This window comes from Onychostoma macrolepis, chromosome 01, assembly GCF_012432095.1.
Source record: "Onychostoma macrolepis isolate SWU-2019 chromosome 01, ASM1243209v1, whole genome shotgun sequence".
Classification (NCBI taxonomy): Eukaryota; Metazoa; Chordata; class Actinopteri; order Cypriniformes; family Cyprinidae; genus Onychostoma; species Onychostoma macrolepis.
In genome coordinates, this window is record NC_081155.1 from 7,329,131 (window position 1) to 7,352,450 (window position 23,320).

Below are 23,320 nucleotides of genomic sequence, written 5' to 3' on the forward strand. Positions count from 1 at the left end.
TAGTATGACAAAAGATAAATAAATAAATTGGTCAAGTATTGGAATTGTTTTTACACAATGTCCAATGTATCCTTTTTTTAAGTGTTAACAGTATTTCTGTTAACATAGCAGTGATTATGTTCTCCATTAACTATTTCAGTGAAGTGGAAGAATTGAACAGGGTGATAGAGAAACAACTGAGAAAAGAGGGGAGAGCATCCAGGTGGAAGGTAGCCCAGTCAACAATTTGATCTCACAGTGATGTCACCATGATCTCACAGGATACTCGTGATGAGGTCACAATGTGAGGTAACAGTGAGCTAAAAGTGTAACCTCACAGCGCCCTCACTGTGTGCTCATACTAATGTGAGGTCAAAGTGCACTCACTGCACAGAGACTAGGTACCCAGCATGCATTGCAGCATGAAGCTTTTGATTGTCACCATTTCTGAGATTCATACACTGATTCTTGATGTCTCTCTTTGTGTTTGAATGCCAGAGTAGTAAGTAACATTTGTGTCTTATCATGCTTTTAAAATCCTTCATAAATTATTATGATACTGCTGGGTCTTATACTGTATAATCACAGAGCTATTATAAAAACTTCAGATCAATAACTTCTCACAAAGATTGCATACTGAATATAGGTGGTGGCTGTGCTGTTATCATCAACAACAAACCAATATCACCTGGTTGCAGTCTCTTTTTGGTTTTCCTTGCCATAACAAATGTGCTTTACAAACACAGTTACAGAAACCCCAAAAAATATAATGTTATAAAGTCAAGGGTCAAGAGCCCAACTAAAGCAAACACTACTCACCACGATGGTAACGTGAAACAAAACAATAAAACATCATCATCTAAATCTCTGTTCATTCTCAATAAGCGCTTTTGTAGATGTCTAACACCCCCCGTTCAACATTTTGAGTTCACAATGAGCTCACATATTACTCACACTGTGAGTATCACCAGATGAGAATGGTGTGATGTCACTGTGATCATCGCGTGATCTCACGTGTTGACTGGGGAGATTTAGGGTGAATCCCATTTCTCTGTCTTACTGTCACGAATCTGGTCTGCACTTCCATTCATTCACCACTAGAGGTCACCCACTCACCACATGGACTCACACAGCACACTGGACTCAATTTCCCATCATCCATTGCACTAATTGAGCACACAGCTGTAGGCACTAATCACACGCACACCTGATCCCACGCACACACTGATCACACACCTTATTTAAACCCTGGACTTTCTCTACCACACTGCCGAGTATTGTTTGCGTTTACTGCTCCCCTAGCTGTAGCAACTCTCACAGCCCCTGTTAGTTTTCCTATTGTTCCCCTGCCTGTCTTGGATTGTTTTCCCGTGTTTGATTCTAGCCCGTGTTCCTGGATTATCTCTCTGCCTTGCCCACCGGATTCTGTTCGCCTATCGTCGACCTTTGCTTGCCCTAGGATTACTCTTTGTCTTGTCTCTGCCATACCTGTTTGCCATTGCTCTACCCTGCTTGTATTTGACCATGCCTATAAATAAAAGCTTGCAGATGGATCCGCACGTCTCATGTCTCGTCAGCCCTGTTACACTTACCCCTTCCCCTTACCCCTTCCCCTTAGTTTTGCGCGTTCACGTGAGAGTAAGGGCTATCCCAATTCTTGTTTTGATCGAGGGGTAGGGCTAAGGGAAGGGTAGATACCCTTAAAACCAAGCATTTTCATGAGCTTACTTGAAACCGAGGGGTACCCAGAACACACTGCGCAACCGGCAACAATCAAGTATTTTCGGCTTAAATAATTTATTTAAAAATTACGACAGTCTTGTTTTGTGCTCTAGACAGTCCTGTACATATATATTTGCAACCATGTTCTTAATTGAAATGTTTTTAAAAAATCGCTAGTTTGTGACGCTAACGTTACATTGCTGATTTGCACAACAGTCCCGCAGACTAGCCTTGAATGGACTCCATGCATGTCTACAGTTTTAACAAGTTTGTAAAACGATCCAAAGTTTGTGATCAACACTTGTCGGCTCTGATGACGTAGCAGCCAGCTAGCGACGGTGTATGATGACGTAACCGTAACCAAGTGGTGTCTCATTTCATAGGGGTATGTTTTCACCCCTAGCGCTTACCACTCGGTTTCGAGGGACAAGGGCTAGGGGTAAGACGTAGGGGAAGGGGTAAGACAGAGAAATGGGATTCACCCTTAGTCTTTATTAGTCAGGTTTTTTCGTCACAACAAAATATATATAAAATACTGAAGGAGCTCATTAATTAAACACAATTTGGAATTCATGACCACAATTTTTTTTGCTTGTCATTAGTTGTCTTACTTTGTTTAATAATTATTACACAAATACCATTATAAAACTGTACTTTTCACGATTATTTAATTTACTTTATAATTTACTATTAATTTATTCTTCATTATTGTCTATTCTGTATTATTCCACCCTTGATATTACATATTCTACTTGGTATTATTCATCTATTGTTATTCATTTATTTATTATTGTATTACACATATAACTTGTGCTATTATAAATCTATTATATCAGTTATTGTGCTGCACTTTACTACCACTTGTTCTATGTATACATTTTAATATTACATATCACATTTACTATATTTTTGCTGTGCATCAGCACATATTAGTTTACCATTATAAGTTTTACTGGATCCATAAAGGATTATCAGTTACATTTGTTTTTGTTTGTTGTGGAATTTTTATCTGTATAGTGTGCTATGAAAATAAAAAGCAGACTACCAGTGTGTCCCTTTTTTATTTGTATTTGCTGGTTTTATTCAATTTTCTCAATGATGGTAAATTATTAGTGCTTAAATATGTATTATTTAGATTTTTCCCCTCAGTATTTCAAAGGGAACGAGCTGTGTTTTTACCTGAAGCACGAGAAAAGCTCAAATGTTGGGGTTGAAGACAGAGAAAGCAATGAAACAACTTAATTTCATTTAATGTACATTAAAATTACATTACATGTATATGTCACAGTTATACTACATTAATATTAGAATTGTTAACTGAAAAAAATCAGCCAAACCAACACGAGTGTGAGTGTGAGCTTTTACAATTTCTTAAGAAAATTATTAATTTTCCAAGCCTAACTGAATAACTGGAGGCAGAGTTATTTTTAACCCCTTAACTGTCACTCACAGTTTTGAACAGAGACATTATAGTGCACTATCCAAACTTAATTTTTTATAATTCATGAATGAAAATATTTTGTAACATGATTTTAATGTACCATTTACATGGTAATGCAATGTCTGATTTTAAAATGGGTTTCAAAGGATGAATTTTGACATTTTAAGTTTTCTACTGATAAATAATTTCTTATGATTTCTAATTCGTGATAGAGAAAAAGGCAACTAAGAAGACTTTCTGTGACAAAGGTCAGAATTCATGTCATGATGTAGATTTTTTTCAGGTGCACTCTTGTCATAAACAGAGGTGTCAAATCCAGGGTCAGAAAGTAAAAGTCCTGCCATGTGTTTATTCCACCCATGAACTCAGCAGCTGATTTCACCAGAGGAGGAACCAACTCATTCCTTTCAAGTCACAAGCAAGTTTCGAGTCAAATCCCAAGACCTCAACGAGTTGAGGCAATTAAGAGATAATTGAGAGACTAATTAAATGATGATTGTGCATTAGTGATGAACACCTGCTGTTACTGTGAATCACAGAGGATCAGATGTTGATGTTTTATTGGTTAAAATGATACCACCATCATGTAGATCAGTGTTTGCTTTAGTTGGGCTCTTGACCCTTGACTCCTGTGTTAGATCTCTCTGTAGCAATGCATGTGCTGTTGTAAAGCGGAGAGATCAGTGCTGTGCAGTGAGCAACTGTTAGTTGTTTTCATATGATGAGGTAATCATCAGGTGCTTACCTGTTTGCATCCAATATACTGTGTGTATATATATATATACACATACAACATTTTCATTTTTTATTTATGTTCTGCTTTTGAATAAACAACTCTGTGAAACCACAGTACGCAATGAATTTACTGCTGTAGTAGTTATAGAGAAAGAATTTTAAATCTAATGCATTTAAATATTTAAACTCCAGTCCTACTCAGACACACACAGACATCAAGAACCAGCGTATGAATCTCAACAAGGGTGACAATCAACAAAATGCTTCATGCTGCAATGCATGCTGGGTAACACCACAGTATGAATAATTATTGTCACCACTGTTGAGGATCGTATGATAAGTGTTCATGTCTAAAAGCCTGAGCAATATAATTCTTAATTTTTTCCAACATTTAATATGGGCGATAAAATGATATATTTTATGGATTAGATTTGAAAACGCTAATTGGCTAAATTTAGTCATATATTGAATGTTTATATAATGAATCAGCAGTTGGCAAAACTGCTTCTCCATCACCCCAGAGATGTGTAGCCCTAAACTCTGCTGGCTTTTCAAAGACAAATTTAAAGAAAAACTCAGTCTGTACTCACACGTGACACTGAGATGAGCAGCAGGAGAGATGTAAGTGTGTCCATGTACAGCACAGCTATATCTGCCTGCATCCTCTCTTCTGACTGACTGCAGCAGGAGTTGATTGTTTCTGTCTCTTCTCTCAGTTAATGGCTGTGAGTTTCTGTACCAGATGAATGTTGCTCCGTCAGTCAGAGCGCAGCTGCTTTTACATGTCAGACGGACTGAATCTCCCTCTGTCACTCTCTCAGGAGACTCCACCTGAAGATCTGAACACAACACACACATTATATCTAGTGCTGCTGTCATACACTGATTATTATTCAACATAATGCACAGAAGAAGAGTGAAACCTCATCAAAGTCACCTGTGACATTAAGAGTCACTCCTGGATGACCAAGCCATACGCCATCAGGTTTATCAGTGATGAATCTGAAACAGTACACGTGTTCATCTTTCTGTGTCACATGACTCAGTCTGATGGTGCAGTTCTGCTGTTTATCTCCCAGATACTGAAGCCTCTGACTGTATTCAGTGTCATCAGACAGATCTGGAGTCTCTTTACTCTTTACAGGGTTTTTGGTCCAGAACACTTTCTTGATTTTATATCCAGTAGGGTATGTATAAGTGCAGTTCATTATCACTGATGAGTTCTTTAGTGCACAGATGTGTGGATGACTGTAACTCACACCCCAACCAGCACCAGAAACCCCTGAAACAGAAATCATCAGGTTGAAAATGTTGTTTTATCAGTTACAACGGAGAATGATAATACTCTTCCTAGATACAGGAAATTTGAGCTAATTTTGTTTGAATCTATATTGAAATAAATGATGTGAAGTTCATCATCAGCTTTTGATGCAGGAAAGCAGAAGTGACAGCACAGTGACAAAGGAGCGAAAAGAGATTAATTATTAAAAAATAAATAAATAAATAAATCAGCCGTGAACATTCTGCACAATCAAATGCAAAACGAGTGCTCCGATCAGGATTTTTGAAGCCGATCACAGAAAGCAGTATCTGCATTATTTATTGTAATACTCCAATCATGAATTTTTGACATTTAGTCAGGGCCTGAATTTAATTTTTGAAAATGGGGGGAATTTCCCTCTTGTGGCTAGTGAGAGGGGATTTTTTTTAATGTGAGGGGTGGAGGGGAGCATTTTTTTTTACATTTTTCAAAAATATTTATTTCACCTACACAGTAAAATCCCCAGTGTTAAATCAACACTGCTCAGAGTGTATTTGGTCCCACTCCAAATAGTGTTAAAGTAACACTGAAGCAGAGTTAAAGCTAATGAGATAATTAAGTGATTAATTAAATGATGATTGAGCATTAGTGATGAACAGCTGTTGTTAACAAGCAGAATCACTGAAGAAAAAGAGAAACACAAGAACAACAACTGACTTCAGCCACAGCCTTTGATTAAATCAACTGAAATAAAATACATTAAATCTGTTAAAATATCTGCAGAGGAGGATTAAACAACTCCACAAACAGCATCACCAGCTTCACTCATTATTGACCAGTATGACTATATTTCTGTCAGACATCAGCAGAAGATCTTATTGAGAATTAACAGAGGTTCAGATGTTGATGTTTTATTGGTCAAAAAATGATGCCACCATCATGGTGGTTGGTGTTTGCTGTAGTTGGACTCTTGATCCTTGAGCTTTTAAATAATCTGCTTCTAAGCAGTTGTAATAGTGTTTAGCTGCAAATGCTTGATCTTTGCTGAGTCAGAAGCTTGATATAACAGGTTACACTTTTTGTTTATAAAACACGAGACAAGTCAAGATGAAGTGCTTTCTCTCTCTTTGGTTATTGGCTGAAATTCATCAACTAACAAACAGCCAAAAAAAGTTATTAAACACGTGACACTGTAACACTTCAATAATGAACAGATTCAGGTCAGGCTTTTAGACATGAACACTCATCATATGATCCACAACAATAATTATTCATACTGCAGAGCATGATGGGAGTTTTTACTATGGTGTTACCCAGCATGCATTGCATGCATTTAAAAAAAAATTATTGTCACCATTGTTGAGATTCATATGCTCATTCTTGATGTCTGTGTGTGTATACACGGTATAGTTGTTCAAAAAAAAAAATGCACATTGATTTAAAATTGCTAACAATATCTGTTGGCTGCAACATTATATTCTCATACTGTAGTATCAGAGGATTAGTTGTGCAAACTCTAAATATATAAATGGTAGAAGAAAAAAACAGTTCACAATGATTATCTCATCACATGGATGCATCTATTACACGCTCAGTGTAAACGCTGACCTTTCTGCTTCACAACAACATATTGACTGTTGCAACGAAAAAACAAATACAGCAAGTCAAGGGTCAAGAGCCCATCTAAAGTAAATACTGATCTCCATGATGGTGGCATTGTTTTTAACCAATAAAACATCAACATTTAAACCTCTGATAATTCTCAATAAGAGCTTCTGTAGTCATCTGACAGAAATAAAGTCAATCATGAGTGAAGCTGGTGATTCTTTTTGTTGTTTAATCATCCCCTGCTGAGATCTTGAAAGATTTAATGTCTTTTATTTCAGTTGATTTTATCAAAGGCTGTGGCTGAAGTCAGTTGTAGTTCTTGTGTTTTTATTTTCTTCAGTGATTTTAAATCTTTATTACAGGCAACCCTGCGGTTTATAAAGAACTTTGTTATACTCCACAAGTGCCATCTATTCCCAGATAGCAACATATTGTCGGACCAGATCCGGCCCACATCTGGCACATGTGCAATGATGATCTGACCCACATGTAGCGTGCAATGATGGCACTTGGGCGGATCGCTCCTGTTTGCCAGATCTGGGCCAAAAGCAGGACATAGCAATGCCACAAGTCAGCCAAGAACAAAGAAATAAACCACACTGGACCTTATTTAAGCCACAAAATCTTCATATATTATTTATAGAGTCCTCTCAGCTTGTCTAAGCAAACAAAATCACTGAAGGAAAGAAGAACAGAAAAAAAAGAGACAAACAGAAACTCAAGAACTACAGCTGACTGCAGCCACGGCCTTAAATGAATTCAACTGAAGATAAAAGACATTAAATCTCTGAAGATCTCAGCAGAGGATGATTAAACAACTCCACAAACAGCTTCACTTATTATTAACCAGACTGACTTTATTTCTGTTAGAGGTCTACAAAAGTTTTTATTGAGAATTAACAGGGATTTAAATCTAATGTTTGTTTTCTTTAATTCTAATTTTGGTTCTTGTATTTATTTATTTTTTAGTGTGTGTGTGTGTGTGTCTTTTAGTAGCTTTTTGTGACGTCCAGAATTGTTCCGATTAGCTGAATATTTTGTCACCATTGTTGAGATTCAACCTCCCGCTCTCTCTCGTGAAACCAACACGGAAGTGACTAAAACTGCAATTCATCGACTGGCCGCTGGAGGCTGGCTCCAAAAGGGAGTCAATCACATAGACTCCCCATGTTAAAATGCCCAACTTTACAGCAGAACAAAACATGTTTACAGCCTGGTACAAAAAATATATATTTTGGTCTATATAGCTAATTCAGTTGTTCTGCTGTGTTGTAATTTTTTAAATAACTAAAACAAGACGGTCGTCATAAGACGCACTGTGTATGACGTCACTAATTAGAGAGGCATAGTTGAAAAGAGAGAGCACGTGCTTCGCAGATCGCGAGTGTCTTCAATGCAGATTAAAAGCGCGATGATCGATGGTAATGGAGCAGATGATATGCGATTGTAAACCCTGTGAGATCCGATGCGGTTGATTAATTGTTGAAATTCCCCGGATTTGGTGAGTTTCAAAATAACGTTCAACTCTAAATGAAGTGTTAATATGTTGTATTAATGTTTTGAAGCGTTTTATGCGAGTTTATATGCATTCAGTGTTCACATGTTGTATATAATGTATTGCAACTGTGTATTTCTGAATATCTTAAAAATGCTAATCAGCTGACGATTATCATTTATCTAACTGATTTCATATGTATTAAGTAACAAAAGTGCTCAAATAGTATTTCTTTTCAACCGTTTTGAGTTTATGTATGAAAGATATATTGAGTTTAACAGTCATATTGCAGGTTTAAAATTTTTTCCAAATGAATATATAAACTTGTATGAAAATACCATATGAACCATTAATGCAGGATTTGAAAATGTTTTACAAGACGTGAGTGCACAAATTTAGAAGAAAAAGTGACGCTTTCCTTGACGGCTCTCAAAAACCGCTTTTTTTCAACATCGGGTCATATTACGTCACATAAGGGAGTCGTGTGTCGCGCGCTGCTGGTGTTCAGTGGAGCGCGCGCGAGTCGGTGTGTTTTCGAGAGTTATTTTTATTTCAATTTATCATTGTCATGGTAAATTGTGTTTGTGGAGGTAACACTAACTCCAGCCTGTCAGGACATCGAGTCCACAGGTTTCCTAACAAGAAATAGGACGGTATCTTCCGGGCCTCTGTGCGTTTGTGCAGCTGAAGAGACGGGACTTCACTGATGCGTCTGCTTCGAGAAACGCGGTGGGTGTGTAGCTTAACGATCACTTTACACCGGATGAATATCATCCTGGCGATATGAGTTCCACACGGGATTTATAAGCAAGAGCCTAGTGAGACTCGGTGCACACAGCAGCTTCATCGGGTCCCAGTCCGCCTGTGTTCGGCCGCCGGCGGGAGACATGATGCTCACGGATCCGTCAGAGATGCTGCTCCACGAAAATGTCAACTGTGCACCGTAAGACTTGTTTTTTAACATTTGCTAACTACCAAATCAGTGAACATAATTATTTAAATAATGAGACACAACGAGATGTGTACAAGTTGTTGAAAATCACCGCAGCTAACGTTACCTTGTAAGCATTAGCAAAATATTTTTAAAAACCGTGTAAAAATGTTACCTAGGGATGCACCAAAATGAAAATTCTTGGCCGAAACCGAAAACCGAAAAAGAGGAAACCAAGGCCGAAAACCGAAACACCGAAAGAAATTATGCCAATTATTAGTACCATTGCATTTATGGCCATGACTGTGTACTAACTTTACTAAAATCAAGGCATTGCAATTGCATAAATTAATATTAAATAAGAATAAATCAATTACAAATTATGCAAATATTTATTTAGCACATTGCAACAATGCACAGTATAAAATAAAATTCAAACTAAAATGTTTAACTTGACCCCACTCATGTGTACATTAAATAATAATGTACAGGCCTACTGGCCTGCTGAAAGGTTGTAAAATTAAATGTTCTCTCATAAAAACAAAGTGCATTTAGGTCAAGTGCATTTAAAATTTTTCTCTGTAGGAATACTACAAGAAAGTGCATTCAGAACAAGTGCAACTGCTTAAAGATACAGTAATATTTTCTCTGTAGGCCTTCAACATAATAGTGTATCAAAACAAAGACTGCCGTAGCCCATATGTTAACTTTTGTGTATGTTTATGCCCTTTGCCTTGACACCATCACTGGGAAACTTCCTTGCCTTTTCAAAAACGTCCGCCACAGACGGAGGCGTTTTCCATTTCTGTGCCGCGTTCCTCTCATATTCAGCGTAGCGATCGGAATGTTTTGCATGCGATAGTCATGCGCATCTCGTCAGTAAAGCCGGTTCTGTGATTAGCGCTAAATCTCCATCACCTGTTTTCAAATGGAGCGGCATTTAATACACAGAGCCGTAGTTCACTGACAAACTACGCAATTCGCGCTCAGAATCGCAGATGAATCGTCTGCGATATTGAACGTGATATTGCGTAGCTTGTCAGTGAACTACGGCTCTGTGTATTAAATGCCGCTCCTTTTGAAAACATCCGTCCACACCACAGACATGTTGCTTCCGACAAGCACGTGCAGGTCGCGGTTTCTGTTTGCGTCATCACAACATTTCGGCTGTATTGTTTCGGTGATAAAAGTCTTTCGGCCGAAAACGCACTTTTGGGCCATTTTCGGCCGAAAATTCGGTGCATCCCTAATGTTACCGTATGAGAAGGCATAACTGGTAGGTTAAACTCAGTTTGCTAATATTATAACCATCAAGTCTAGTTACAGCTTAGTGTCATTGTTTGTACAACTAATTGGTAATTTTTTGTCATGTGGTGTGTTTATAAGGCTTTAGAAGATGGGAGTGTGAAGATCTGAAGCAGTGGAGGCCAGCTGTTATTAACACCTCTGCTGGACTGCAGCTTCACTCCTGACGGAGATGCAGATGTGATGGAGGCCAGCTGTTATTAACACCTCTACTGGACTGCAGCTTCCGCTCCTGACGGAGATGCAGATGTGATGGAGGCCAGCTGTTATTAACACCTCTACTGGACTACAGCTTCACTCCTGATGGAGATGCAGATGTGATGGAGGCCAGCTGTTATTAACACCTCTACTGGACTGCAGCTTCACTCCTGACGGAGATGCAGATGTGATGGAGGAGCTGTTATTAACACCTCTACTGGACTGCAGCTTCACTCCTGACGGAGATGCAGATGTGATGGAGGAGCTGTTATTAACACCTCTACTGGACTGCAGCTTCACTCCTGACGGAGATGCAGATGTGATGGAGGCCAGCTGTTATTAACACCTCTACTGGACTGCAGCTTCACTCCTGGCGGAGATGCAGATGTGATGGAGGAGCTGTTATTAACACCTCTACTGGACTGCAGCTTCACTCCTGACGGAGATGCAGATGTGATGGAGGCCAGCTGTTATTAACACCTCTACTGGACTGCAGCTTCACTCCTGACGGAGATGCAGATGTGATGGAGGCCGAGTGGAGAAGCATGGTCAGCAGTGAATGTGATCTTAACGTCCCAGACAGCAACATAGTGTTGGCCCAGATCAGGCCCACATCTGGCCCGCGTGAAATCCATGCAGGCCAGATGTGGGCTGGATCTGGGCCGACACTGCTTGCTGTCTGGGTTGCTTCTCCCAGCATATGCATCAGGCCTCATGGAGTCTCTGAGAGAGGAATACTGCAGGTCACCTCAGGCTCCACGAGAACACAGCACTGTCTGTCTTCACTACACCTGCTCCTCTCTCCAGATCACTCCAGAGGATCAACAAGATCAGGCTGATGGCGTGTATCTAGCACAGCATTCACCATTTAACACACGTTAACAACGCGTGATACCCAGACTGAAAGACTGTTAAATGTTTTTAAATGTGTCAGATGGTATATTTTTCTTTTGGTAGTATACACTGTAAAAAATGATTGTGATTTTAACAGTAAAAAACTGTAAAATACCACAGTAATAACCTGTTAAATGATTAAGAGTAAGTTTCCTTACTACATACAGTGAATAACTGTAATAGATCTAACCTTTGTTTTCGAGAAAGTAGCCTCAGAGTCGACACTCATAGACTGTGTCTGAAACCACACCCTACACCCTCATTCACTAGTCCTACATTACTTCACTATATAGTCCACTAGACAGAGTGATTGAGAACATATGAGTGAATTCAGACACTGATGAACACCTGCTGTTAACAAACACAATCACTGAAGGAAAGAACAAGAAACAAAACTACAACTGACATACAGCCTTAAATGAAATCAACTGAAATAAAACAGCAGAGGATGATTAAACAACTCCACAAACAGCATCACCAGCTCCACTTATTACTAACCAGTTTGACTTCATTTCTGTCATATATCGACGAATTAACAGAGGTTTATATTTTATTTCAAATATTTTGTTTGACCTCACCATCTTGGTGATCGGTGTTTGCTTTAGTTATGCTCTTGACCCTTGACTCTTTAAGGTTAGTTTTTTTTTGGTTGTTGTAACTGTGTTTGTAAAGCACATTTGTTATGACAAGAAAAGCTAAGAGAGCTTGTAGTTAAATATTTTTGGATAACTGCTATTGGTGATCATCATCACTGATTTATTTCAGTTAGTGTCAAACAATATGGGTGATTCGTAATTAATTTCATATTGTATATGGTAGTAATATTACTCTACAAGTTAAGCTGACAAACCATTATGAAAGAATTTAAAAGCCTTTTATGCACAAAACCATAAGAGTTACAACACCATTTAGACACACAGACATCAGGAATCAGCACATGAACCTCAACAATGGTGACTACTAATAATAAAAATAAAATTAAAAAAAAAATGCTGCAAAGCATGCTGGGTGCCAGTACAAAACTCCCAGCATGCACTGCAGCATGAATAAATTATGCAGCTGAATGTTCTTAATATTTTCTTTATTTGCTTTTATTTTGGTGTTGTTTTTGTTGTTACTTTTCAGTAGACTGTTTTGTGATGTTCAGAGTTGAACCGTTTTTTTAAATTTTTTTTATATCGTTTTTGATTGTCACCAATTTTGAGATTCATATGCTGATTGTTGATGTCTGTGTGTGTTTAAGTTCTGCCGTAGTTCAAAACATTTATTTGTGCATATTCTGGTTAGAGCTGTTTCACAATATTCGATTGTAGTAATCAATGGTGCAATTAACATATCACATGTTTAATAAGAGACTTAACGTGGTATAATCAGTGAATTAAACTAGATCATGTTGGTTTTGATATCACAAACATCAGTCTCAGATGATTAAAGATTATTTTGGCTTCTTTTGCTTTAAAAACTATGCTTAATAAACACAGCTAATTAAAACAACCAAACAAAACCAATGTTAAAGAGTCACGATTCAAGATCCCAACTAAAGCAACCACTGATCGCCAATATGGTGACTTCAAATGAAAGTACAACAACTAAAATCTCAATAAGAGCTTTTGTACACATATGACATAAATAAAGTAAAAGTGGTTAGTAATAAGATGCTGTTTGTGGAGTTGTTTAATCACCCTCTTCTGAAATCTTGAGAGATTTCATGTGTTTTATTTCAGTTGATTTCATCTTGGCTTTAGCTGTAAGTTTTATTTATCTTTTCTTGTTTCTCGTTCCTTCAATGATTCTACTTGTTAACAGCAGGTGTTCATCAATAAAGCTCAATCCTAATTTAATTAGTCACTTAATTCTCTCATTAATTCATCACTGCTTCAGTGTTACTTCAACACTCTGTAGTGTGGACACATAGAAGTGCTCTTTAAAACTGAGGATTTTGCTGTGGGATTAAAGGGGTTAAATTTGTGAGATGACAAAACATTCTGTGAAATGTAATTTTAACAGAAATATACCGTAAATTTAATTTACGGAAGCAAACTGTAAAAAACAGTAGATTACTGGCAACCACAGCTGCCGGTATTTAACCGTAAAATCAAGACAAAAAAACAGCAAAATACTGTTAAACCTAACAGTCAACTTCCTGTTGTGTTTTGTGGGTCACCATTGTGCTGGAGAGTAGAGCCTGTGCTTAAGTCAAGGACGGAGAGAGGGACACTGATGTCATGCTGCATGTTGCTTTATTTAAAGGCAATAACTATGTAGCTGTTAGTTTTAATCGCACATGCATGTATGCTGCTGTTATTTGCAAGAGATTTGGGTTGGATTGATGACTACATAAATCAGTAAGATTTTCTACACGGATTTAAACTAAATAGTTCTCAATACTCTTGTGCTCATATTACATAAACATTATAAATATTAGTTTATAAACAAATGGCAGTTGGATAATTTAAGCGTAGTCGGTTTCTGCAAATAAGATGAGTTAACTGAAAGGTTTGTGTATTAACATTGTATCAGTTAATGAGATACGTTTTTTCACTGTAAATTTAAACAGTTCTGTAAATCCTAAAATGTTGCTACCGTATTTTTCACGGTAAAATTCTGGCAACTACAGCTGCCGGTATTTTTCCGTAAATTTAACAGATTTTTTTTTACAGTGTATGTTTGGTACATCTACACACATACACACATATATATATATATGTATGTAAGTTGAAACGTTGTGTTTTGAGTTAGGTATTATCAGTGCTATGAAATATTTGTTATAATTTAGTGCTGCATAAATAAAACCGAATTGAATTAACCATAAATGCAGATCTGCTTGATATATATATGATGTAAACTTCATAAACAAGTTTTTATACAGTAAAACAATTTGTGATTGTGATTATTTTTTATTGTGACCAAAATGGGGCCATTCAAAATCTTTATAAATTCCTCCTTCCTTTATAAAGTCTTCTAAGGGCTGACACAACAGCTATTGCTTGATGTGGCCCAGCGGACAACTTGCCTGTATGCTGTCTATATTTATTGTGTTATACCAATAGGATCAAGAAGTGTTATTTACTGGTAGTCGTGACCAAAATATAGGCTACCTGTAATTGAGAAACAAAATTATTTTTTTAAAAGTTTAAATATTCAAATCTTTAACTTACTATGTATTTATACATACAAATATTCAGCTCAGACTAATAATTGATCTCTGCCCTAAACATACGTGTCTTCTGGCCTGCAGAGGTCCATGCTCCTGTCTGAAGTGCATATAGGCTATCTGTAGCACATACGGGTTCAGACAGCAAGCCTCAAAGCCTGGGTGCAGACTCGGACACTGCACATCAAGTGTGGGGGTCACATTCTCCACTAAGACCCGGTGTGTAACGCATCTAACTCCCTGCAGCACTGACTTTACTCAGCTGTGACCATGGCCTTGCATTTACCACAAGCTACACCTAACGTTAGTGTCGGATATTAACTCTGGCCGCATAGCAGGCTCATAATTTTATCTGTGGTCCGTCATACGAGTGTAAATAAACATTTAAAATTTCCTCAGCGTCCGAACTGTCATTGCGATCCATTGCTTTCCTATGGTTAACATGCACCGCTCTCCCTTTTGATGCGTCACTTCCGGTTTTGGCGGTTTTCAGATGCGGAAGTAAAATTCTCTCACCAAAACGACTCCAGAAGCCTTAATAGCGTATTTTAAAGTTTATTTTAAAGAAAATCTAGTTCCTATATTATTTTTCTATACATCGACTCACTGGAGTCTCTAACCTGGAATATGCCCTTTAATTGTCTGTGTGTCTAATCATTGCCGTAGTACTAAAGTTTTTCAGTAGCAGTTTGTATTCAGGGTCATATAGTGATTGTAAAAACACACACACACAAAAAAGATATCCACACCACGTCTGTAAAGATCAGCCTCTGAATAAGATCAGTGAGTCAAGCCACTAGATAATGATAATATCATTATCAATAATCAATCAAAAGCACATAATCACACATTTTTCTGGGTTTTCGTGCTATAACAAATGTGCTTTACAAACACAGTTACAGCAACCAAAAAAAAGCTAAGATTAAAATTTGATGGTCAAGAGCCCAACTAAAGCAAACCCTGACCGCCACAATGGTGAGGTCAAACGACACGTTTTCAATAAAACAACTAAACTTCTGTTAATTCTCAAATAATTTTTATAGACATATGACAGAAATAAAGTCAAATTGTAATGTGTGAAGCTGGTAATGCTGTTTGTGGAGTTGTTTAATCAGATCTTGAGAGATTTAATGATGTCTTGTATTTCAGTTGAGTTCATCTAAGGCTGTGGCTGAAGTCAGTTGTAGTTCTTGTTTCTCTTTCATTCAGTGATTCTGCTTGTTAACAGCAGGTGTTATCTATAAGGAGAGTAAATATTTAACTGAACTGTATTATTTTGCACAAGAGAGATCTGTTAGTTTAATGTAGTTTCGTGGGTCACCATTGTGGTGGAGGGTAGAGCCTGTGCTTCAGTCAATTTAACCTTTATTTAACCAGGAAAAGTCCCATTGAGTTACAATAACTCTTCTCCCAGGGAGTCTTGGCCAAGATAGGCGGCACAAAGTTGCAAAGAAAGAAAACATTAAAAAGACAGGACAAAAATAAAATAAAATGTTCATACTACACAACAAATCGCTATACATAGACTATACATATACAAACAAAACATTATGTTTAACTTAAGTAAATACAAGCATATAATTTAAAGGGTACCTAGTTTAAAAACAATTACAACATTCAGTCAGAGTTGACTTTAAAAGGTTTTTAAAAATATGAATAGATGGAAGTGATTCTAGTTTTAAGGTGTTTTGGAGTTCATTCCAAACATTTGGTGCATATGATGAAAAGCTTTTTCCAAATTCTGTTTTTGTTGATGGAATAATTAATAATAATTTTTGACAACCTTGTTCTGTAAACACTGTTTTGGTAAGTAAGTAAATTTGAAATGTAAATGGGTAATTTAGCCATTAGTGCTTTGGCAATAAAATCAATAAATGAAGTTTCCTTCTGAGAGAGAGGAGGCCATTTTACAGTTTCATACAGAGTGCAGTGGTGAGTCCTAGCTGTTGCATCTGTAATGAAACGTAAGGCAGAGTGATATAATACATCTAATTTTTTAATAAAAATAAGGTAGAGTGCATATAAATTAAATCACCGTAATCCAAAACTGTTAAGAATGAACCCTGCACCAACCTTTTCCTTGCTGAATAAGGAAAACACCTCTTTAATCTAAAATAAAAACCTAACTTAGGTCTGAGTTTTTAAAAGGCTTTCAATATGGACCCCAAAAGGCAATTTATCATCAATCCAAATACCTAGGTATTTAGAAGAAGTCACTCTCTCTATTGGAGTACCACTTTGTGTTAAAATAGTGAAATCCATAGGAGAGTGTGAACGTGTAAAGACCATAAATTTAGTTTTTAGCATTTAATACCAATTTTAATCCTATCAGAGATTTTTGTACCTGATTAAAGGCAGATTGTAAATGATAAATTGCTTCCTTCAATGATGAAGCAGAGGTGTACAAAATAGTGTCATCTGCGAAGAAATGAGCCTTTGTTTGATTCAGATGTTCACCTAAATTATTTATATAAATAGAAAATAAAATAGGACCCAAAACTGATCCTTGGGGAACACCCATTTTTACTTCTAGCAATGATGAGGTACAGTTATCTAATGTCACACACTGAGTTCTACCACTCAGGTAATCATAAAACCAGTTAAGCACAGTGCTACTAAAACCTATGTTTTGCAATCTTTGCAGAAGGAGATTATGGTCAACGGTATCAAATGCTTTAGATAAGTCAATGAATAGGGCAGCACAAGACTTTTTGCCATCTAAAGCATTAACAATATCATTTGTAACAGAGGTTACAGCCGTAATTGTACTGTGTCCTTTCCGGAAACCAGACTGAGCGGAACTTAAAATACAGTTATCAGCTAAAAAATGTTTGAGTTGCTCATTTATAAGAGACTCCAATTGTTTAGACAAGACAGATAATCTGGAAATTGGCCGATAATTATCTAAGGCCGACGGGTCTCCATTTTTAAAAGTGGGAGGACAAATGCAGATTTCCATGATTTTGGGATAGAACCACTGTATAAACTAAGATTAAAATGGAAGTGATGGGTTTAGCAATCAAATGTGCAGCAGTTTTGAGAAAAATGGCTCAATCTGGTCTGGCCCAGCAGACTTTTTACAGTCCAGGCCCAACAGAGCATTTTGCACTTCAGAGACAGATATTAAAGTAAAGTTAAAATTATTTAAATTTACATTAGACAAGTTTGTGATAGAAGTTACACTATCTGTGGGGTTGGTTGGGAGTGTTGACTGAGCATCTATTCCTGCATTAATAAAATGCTTGTTGAATGTATCTACTATATTTTGTTTACCCTTACTTCACCCTGACTTGCTATCATAACTTCTGGGATAGTTGGAGGAGGTACGTCTCGAAGAAGATTTAATTACTTTCCAAAAACGTTTGGGATCATTTAGGTTTTCATTTAATAAATTCAGATAATATTCACTTTTGTACTTTTAATTAGTCTTGTGCATTTGTTTCTTAATACCTTATAATTTACCCAGCATTTATCATTATTATTTACTTTTGCTTTAATCCATGCTTTATTCCGTTCTCTAATAGCTGTTGCTATAGAGTCATTAAACCAAGGATTGTCTCTACCCCTCACTCTGTATCTTCTAATAGGAGCATGTCTTTGAACTATGGCTAAAAGTTCTTTTTAAAATAATTCCAGGCTAGCTCAACATCATCCATATCACAGACTAAGTTTAAATCACTCTGATAGATTTCGTGAAGAAAAGCTTGCTCATTAAAACATTTATAATTTCGTTTAAAAATATACCGTGGCTTAGTTTTAGTCAATTTGCAGTTTCTAACACACACAACCATACAATGATCACTGATATCATTACAGAAAACTCCAGTAGCTGAATACTTATGTGGAGCATTAGACAGAATTACGTCAATTAATGTCGATTTGTCCATTCTTGTGTGATTTAGACGTGTAGGTGACTGTACTAGTTGCATCAAATGTAAAGCATCACATATGTCTCTTAATGCTGATGAAGGTGATAGCCAGTCCCAATGATGAGCCACAAACACTGATGTTCTGCTGCTTTATTTAAAGACAGTAACTGTAGAGTTGCTGATACAGTGATGATCTCTTTGTTAAGTGCTTTACCACATGCATGTGTGCTATAGCTGATGATAAACTGCAACGATTTGAGTTAAAGTCATGTTGTTAGTAACTTTACTATTACAAATGAAGTGTTTGCAGTTTTATATTAAGAAATGTTCCTTCTTAGTAGAATCAAATGAAATAAGTTTATCAAATGTTTACACACCATCACAACAATTTCACAGCATGCAAGAGTTTGCTGTATTTTTACAGTACAATTGTAATTATTGATTTACAGTACTCTTGTAAATTTACAGTCTTACTGGCAACCAAAATTGCCAGTAAGTTACTGTAAATTTTACAGCAATTTTTTACAGTGTATAGTAACTACTAGTGCCCAGGGTTACACAGTGTTCATTGCTCCCTAACGTTATTTCCTGAGCAGGGAAAATCCATTTATTTCACTTCAGAACATGCACTCACGGATTTGCGCAGCATCTTCACACACAGACGAAAGAGAAGTGTGAAGTGTGACATAATATACCTCTGTAAATAAATACAATTTAAATTCAGGTCTGGCACACTTTAATGCCCTTTGTTTGGAACAAAAACGCTCGCTTCGAACTGGAATCATGGCAGAATGTCTGGTGATGTCCACTTCGCAGGGCACTTATTACGGTCGAACAGAACAACCGTCGGACGTGATAAGACATACAGTACATATAAAATGTGCAGAGCGGGGAGGGCGCGAGGACTGTAATTGGAAACTGTTGATGCAGCCTATTGTAGTAATTTAATGTCTCTGGTATTCTGCTCTTTGAGCGTATGTGCGTGCAGGGGGCGTGGCTTTGGACGGCGATTGCTATCACTTTCAGTGCTATCAGGCTAAAGTTATCATTTTCCGAGATCTCCAACTGAACCTTTAATGTCAAAAACAGCCAAATGTGTTTTTTTACTCTGAAAGATAATTTTGGTTGTTGCATTCTGTGACTGTTGTCAGTTGGCCTTTAAATTTCTCATTATAAACTAACTTACAGTTTACTACATCATCTGACTCTTTGATAGATATTAGAAATTAATTAAAATATTGTTGAGATCAATAATTTGTTTTTCAATTATTTATATCTTTTATAATCAGCAGTGGAGATGAACATCAGGCAGGTCGTGGATATCGAAGGGGACTTCCACAATCTTCGAGTACCCATGGTTATTGAATAGGTCTCTTTGCAGTTCAGTCTTTACTTATTTTCTTCCATTACTTAAAGGTATAGTTCAACCAAAAATGAAAATTCTGTCATCATTTACTCCCTTAATGTTGTTCCAAACCTGTACGTGTTTTTCTTCTGTTGAACACAAAAGAAGATATTCTTAAGAATGTTGGTAATCAGACAGTCGACGGTAGCCACTGATTTCCATAGTATTTTTCTTTGCAACTATGGAAGTCAAAGGCTACTGTCAACTGTCTGATTACCAGCATTCTTTAAAATATATATTTTATGCTTAGCAGAAGAAAGAAACTCATACAGGTTTGGAACAACAATATGAGGGGGAGTAACAACAACATCCCAATATCCCTTTAAGATATTTTAACAGACAATGCGAAAGTTCTGATATTGTTAGTAACACTGTTTTTTTTCTTTTCTTTATATATATATATATATATATATATATATGGATAGATTGAGAAATTGAAAGCTGAAGCTACCATGGAAAGGAATGATTTTGCATTTCTTATAGAGGGGATGGAAGACCAAGCAGATGGTATGTGTGAACTCTTTACTTACACACATCTCGTATGTATAATTTATTATAACAAATATTCATTAATATATGACTTGACCTGAAGAAGGACAGATGCAGGTAATTTCACATGTTGATCTCTGACTGTTTAGGTTTCTTTAGTGCAGATCTATGGAGCCGCTGTAAATAATCACAATGGTACACAAAGCCTTAAAGAAAAAAAAAACACTCTCTTCACTCTTATTAACTTATTTAACATTAAAAACACATGCATTTACTGTATGAGAAAGGCTTAGCCTTAAAAAAATGATTTGCCATCCTGTGCAGCTGGCTTGTCAGTATTGTGGTTATCACAACAACCCTACTTAGGCTGCTCTTAATTCTGCACTTAAATGTTTATTGTATCTCTAATCTATTTTCATTAATTTTCAGATGAAAAGTGCTACCCAATGCTGGTTGTTCTGGCATATCTTCTGCCACCTTTGCCTGGAAGTCACTGCAGTGTTAAATGGGAAATTTCTTTCCTTCAATTTCCTTTTGTACCGGTATGTTTTACATGGACAGTTATTTTTTAATGATGTCTTGATGCTTTCTAAACTCCTGAAGTGTATTTGTTTTTCTCCCCTTAACTCTAAGCCTGAAGCCATATTGCATCCCTCTGCAGCAGTTTTGAGACCGCATCAAAGACTAGACCACAGCCAATCTACATTGAGAGTTTGAAGAGCACAACATGACAATACATCATTGCAAGGATTGACAGAATGACCGTTTCTGTGGAGGAGGGCCTGACGTGCTGTGGACAAGATATTCTAGGTGTGAAACTTTTGTCCACCACAGATTAGTTCTGTCTTCACTTTCTAAGACTGGGACATCTAATATTGAAACACCACATTCTCTTCCTTTTAAAACTGACATTCCTACTTACAGTGTTACCTCTTTTGTGGACCAAATGTATTCTTCATCAAATACAACTATAGTGGATGTAACAAGAAGCATTACTTCACAATTAGTACACGCTTACAGTTTTACAATATTTACAAGAGTGATTGTCATTGAGAACAATTTCAAAATATGTGCCTGAAAGTTTGTCTGAACTAAAATGTTTATATTTATATGTATCAAAAAGTATCTGACTTTCTTATGAGATTAAGCTGATCTTATTTTATGAGAAATGTTATCCTCTGGTCTTGTTTCTGTTAACCGTAAGTGTAATTGATGTTGGCAACACTTTTTTAATGAATACTATGGTTAATAGCTAGTGCATTACAAATGCTTTTGTATTATGAAGAAAAATGACAAACATACTATTTAAATTAACTGTCATTGACCATTTTAAAATGTTTATTTGTTGTCTGATATGGAAAGTTTTATCTTGTATCTGACATTTTATGTTATAAATTGATCTTATGTTATGAGAAATGTTGTCTGATAGTCTTGACTGTGTGATTTTCAATCATCCAAGGTGTAGTTGATGTTGGTAACCCTTTTTAATGTATACTGTATTGTAGCTAATAGATGTAGTGCATCTAATCATCTAAATTAAGTTAATGAAATTGAGATTTAGAACATTTTGTTGTGCCTCTGTGCATGCATTGTTCTCTACTCTGACAACATTTGACAAATTAAATTGCTAACATTTTTACATCTGTGTTTTATTTCAGTTTTGTAGAATTACAAATTGATGGCAAGCTTATTATTTTGGTCATATTAACACATTAATTAGCCGTTTCTGATCAATTTCAGTTACACATAATGTGTTATGACACATTGTGTGTTAAGATGGATCACACATCTACTGTGTTAAATTTGACACAGCATGTGCTGTCCCTGAGCACATTCACCACGTGTTAAAATTCTGCACAACATGTCATTTTTGACACATCTCTTTTTGCAGTGTGTCTTGAGATGTTTGTGACTCCAGGCCGTTAAAATTAGGCCTATTAGAGAAATAATGCACTCCCGAAGTGGTAATATGGCCATGACGCCGGAGCCTATTAGCTTCCCTGTTCTCAAAGAAAGAATTACATTCAATCTTTATTGACTGAACAGCGCTTATTGTAATAGAAAACACTGTAACGGTTTCCACTGATTATGAAATATTTTTTTGTTTGCTGGGGGGTTAAAATATATATTAATAGGGAAGGGGGGCCCAAAAATTTGTTTTGCCTATGTCACGATAAGAGGTAAATCCAGCCCTGATCGGAGCACCCCTAAAAACAAATTTGATCTATTAAATACACTGTGTGTGGCTTTTACTTCATTTAACATCTCTGAGCTCATCTATATGCAGGTGAACTCATTTGACACAAATATTTAGCATATTCCCTTCTGAGATCATGACCCAAAATATTTATCAGCTTTTGATTTTTTGTCCAATCAGATGCTCTGAACAACGAACACATTCTTCCTGAACCAACTGACACTGACTAGCAAATAACAAAAGACTATTGGATATTTATAAAAGGCACAAGTCCTTTGACGTATCTCACCCAAACTTCCTGTTTGAAAGGAAATATGTGAGTACAGGACAGAAGAAAGTGCTCATCCGCCGCTCAATGTGAGGCCTTAAAGTGTTTGTAATGTGAATATAACAGAGACTCACCGTGAATCATGAGCAGAACGATCAGAGGAAGACGAGGAGCCATTCTGACCGACATCAGCAGAACATATATCTATAATACAGCATTAATCAGCACTTATAGTCATAACTTGTACTGTATGTACATATTCTTCCCTGTTTATAAAAACAGCATATGCTGGTTAGGTATGTTTTGAAGCATGGCAGCTGGTCATGAGCTGGTTATAGCTGGTTCTGATCAGGAGCTAGTTGCTCAACC

General features: G+C 36.7%; 1 protein-coding gene and 1 long non-coding RNA gene across 2 annotated transcripts; one reads left to right on the forward strand and one right to left on the reverse strand.

Moving 5' to 3' along the window:
- Positions 1-4,410: 4,410 nt before the first annotated feature.
- LOC131537006 (uncharacterized) lies at positions 4,411-23,142 on the reverse strand. The gene is made up of 4 exons (XM_058770216.1): positions 23,086-23,142; positions 4,815-5,159; positions 4,468-4,716; positions 4,411-4,424 (listed from the first exon to the last, which is right to left on the reverse strand). Exons 1-4 carry the CDS (start codon positions 23,138-23,140, stop codon positions 4,411-4,413), a joined length of 663 nt encoding a protein of 220 aa, XP_058626199.1. The 5' UTR covers positions 23,141-23,142.
- Positions 20,421-21,921, forward strand: LOC131522412 (uncharacterized). Its single transcript, XR_009266533.1, has 3 exons — positions 20,421-20,504; positions 20,916-21,028; positions 21,120-21,921. It is a non-coding gene; the product is annotated as an uncharacterized LOC131522412 (long non-coding RNA).
- Positions 23,143-23,320: the final 178 nt, after the last annotated feature.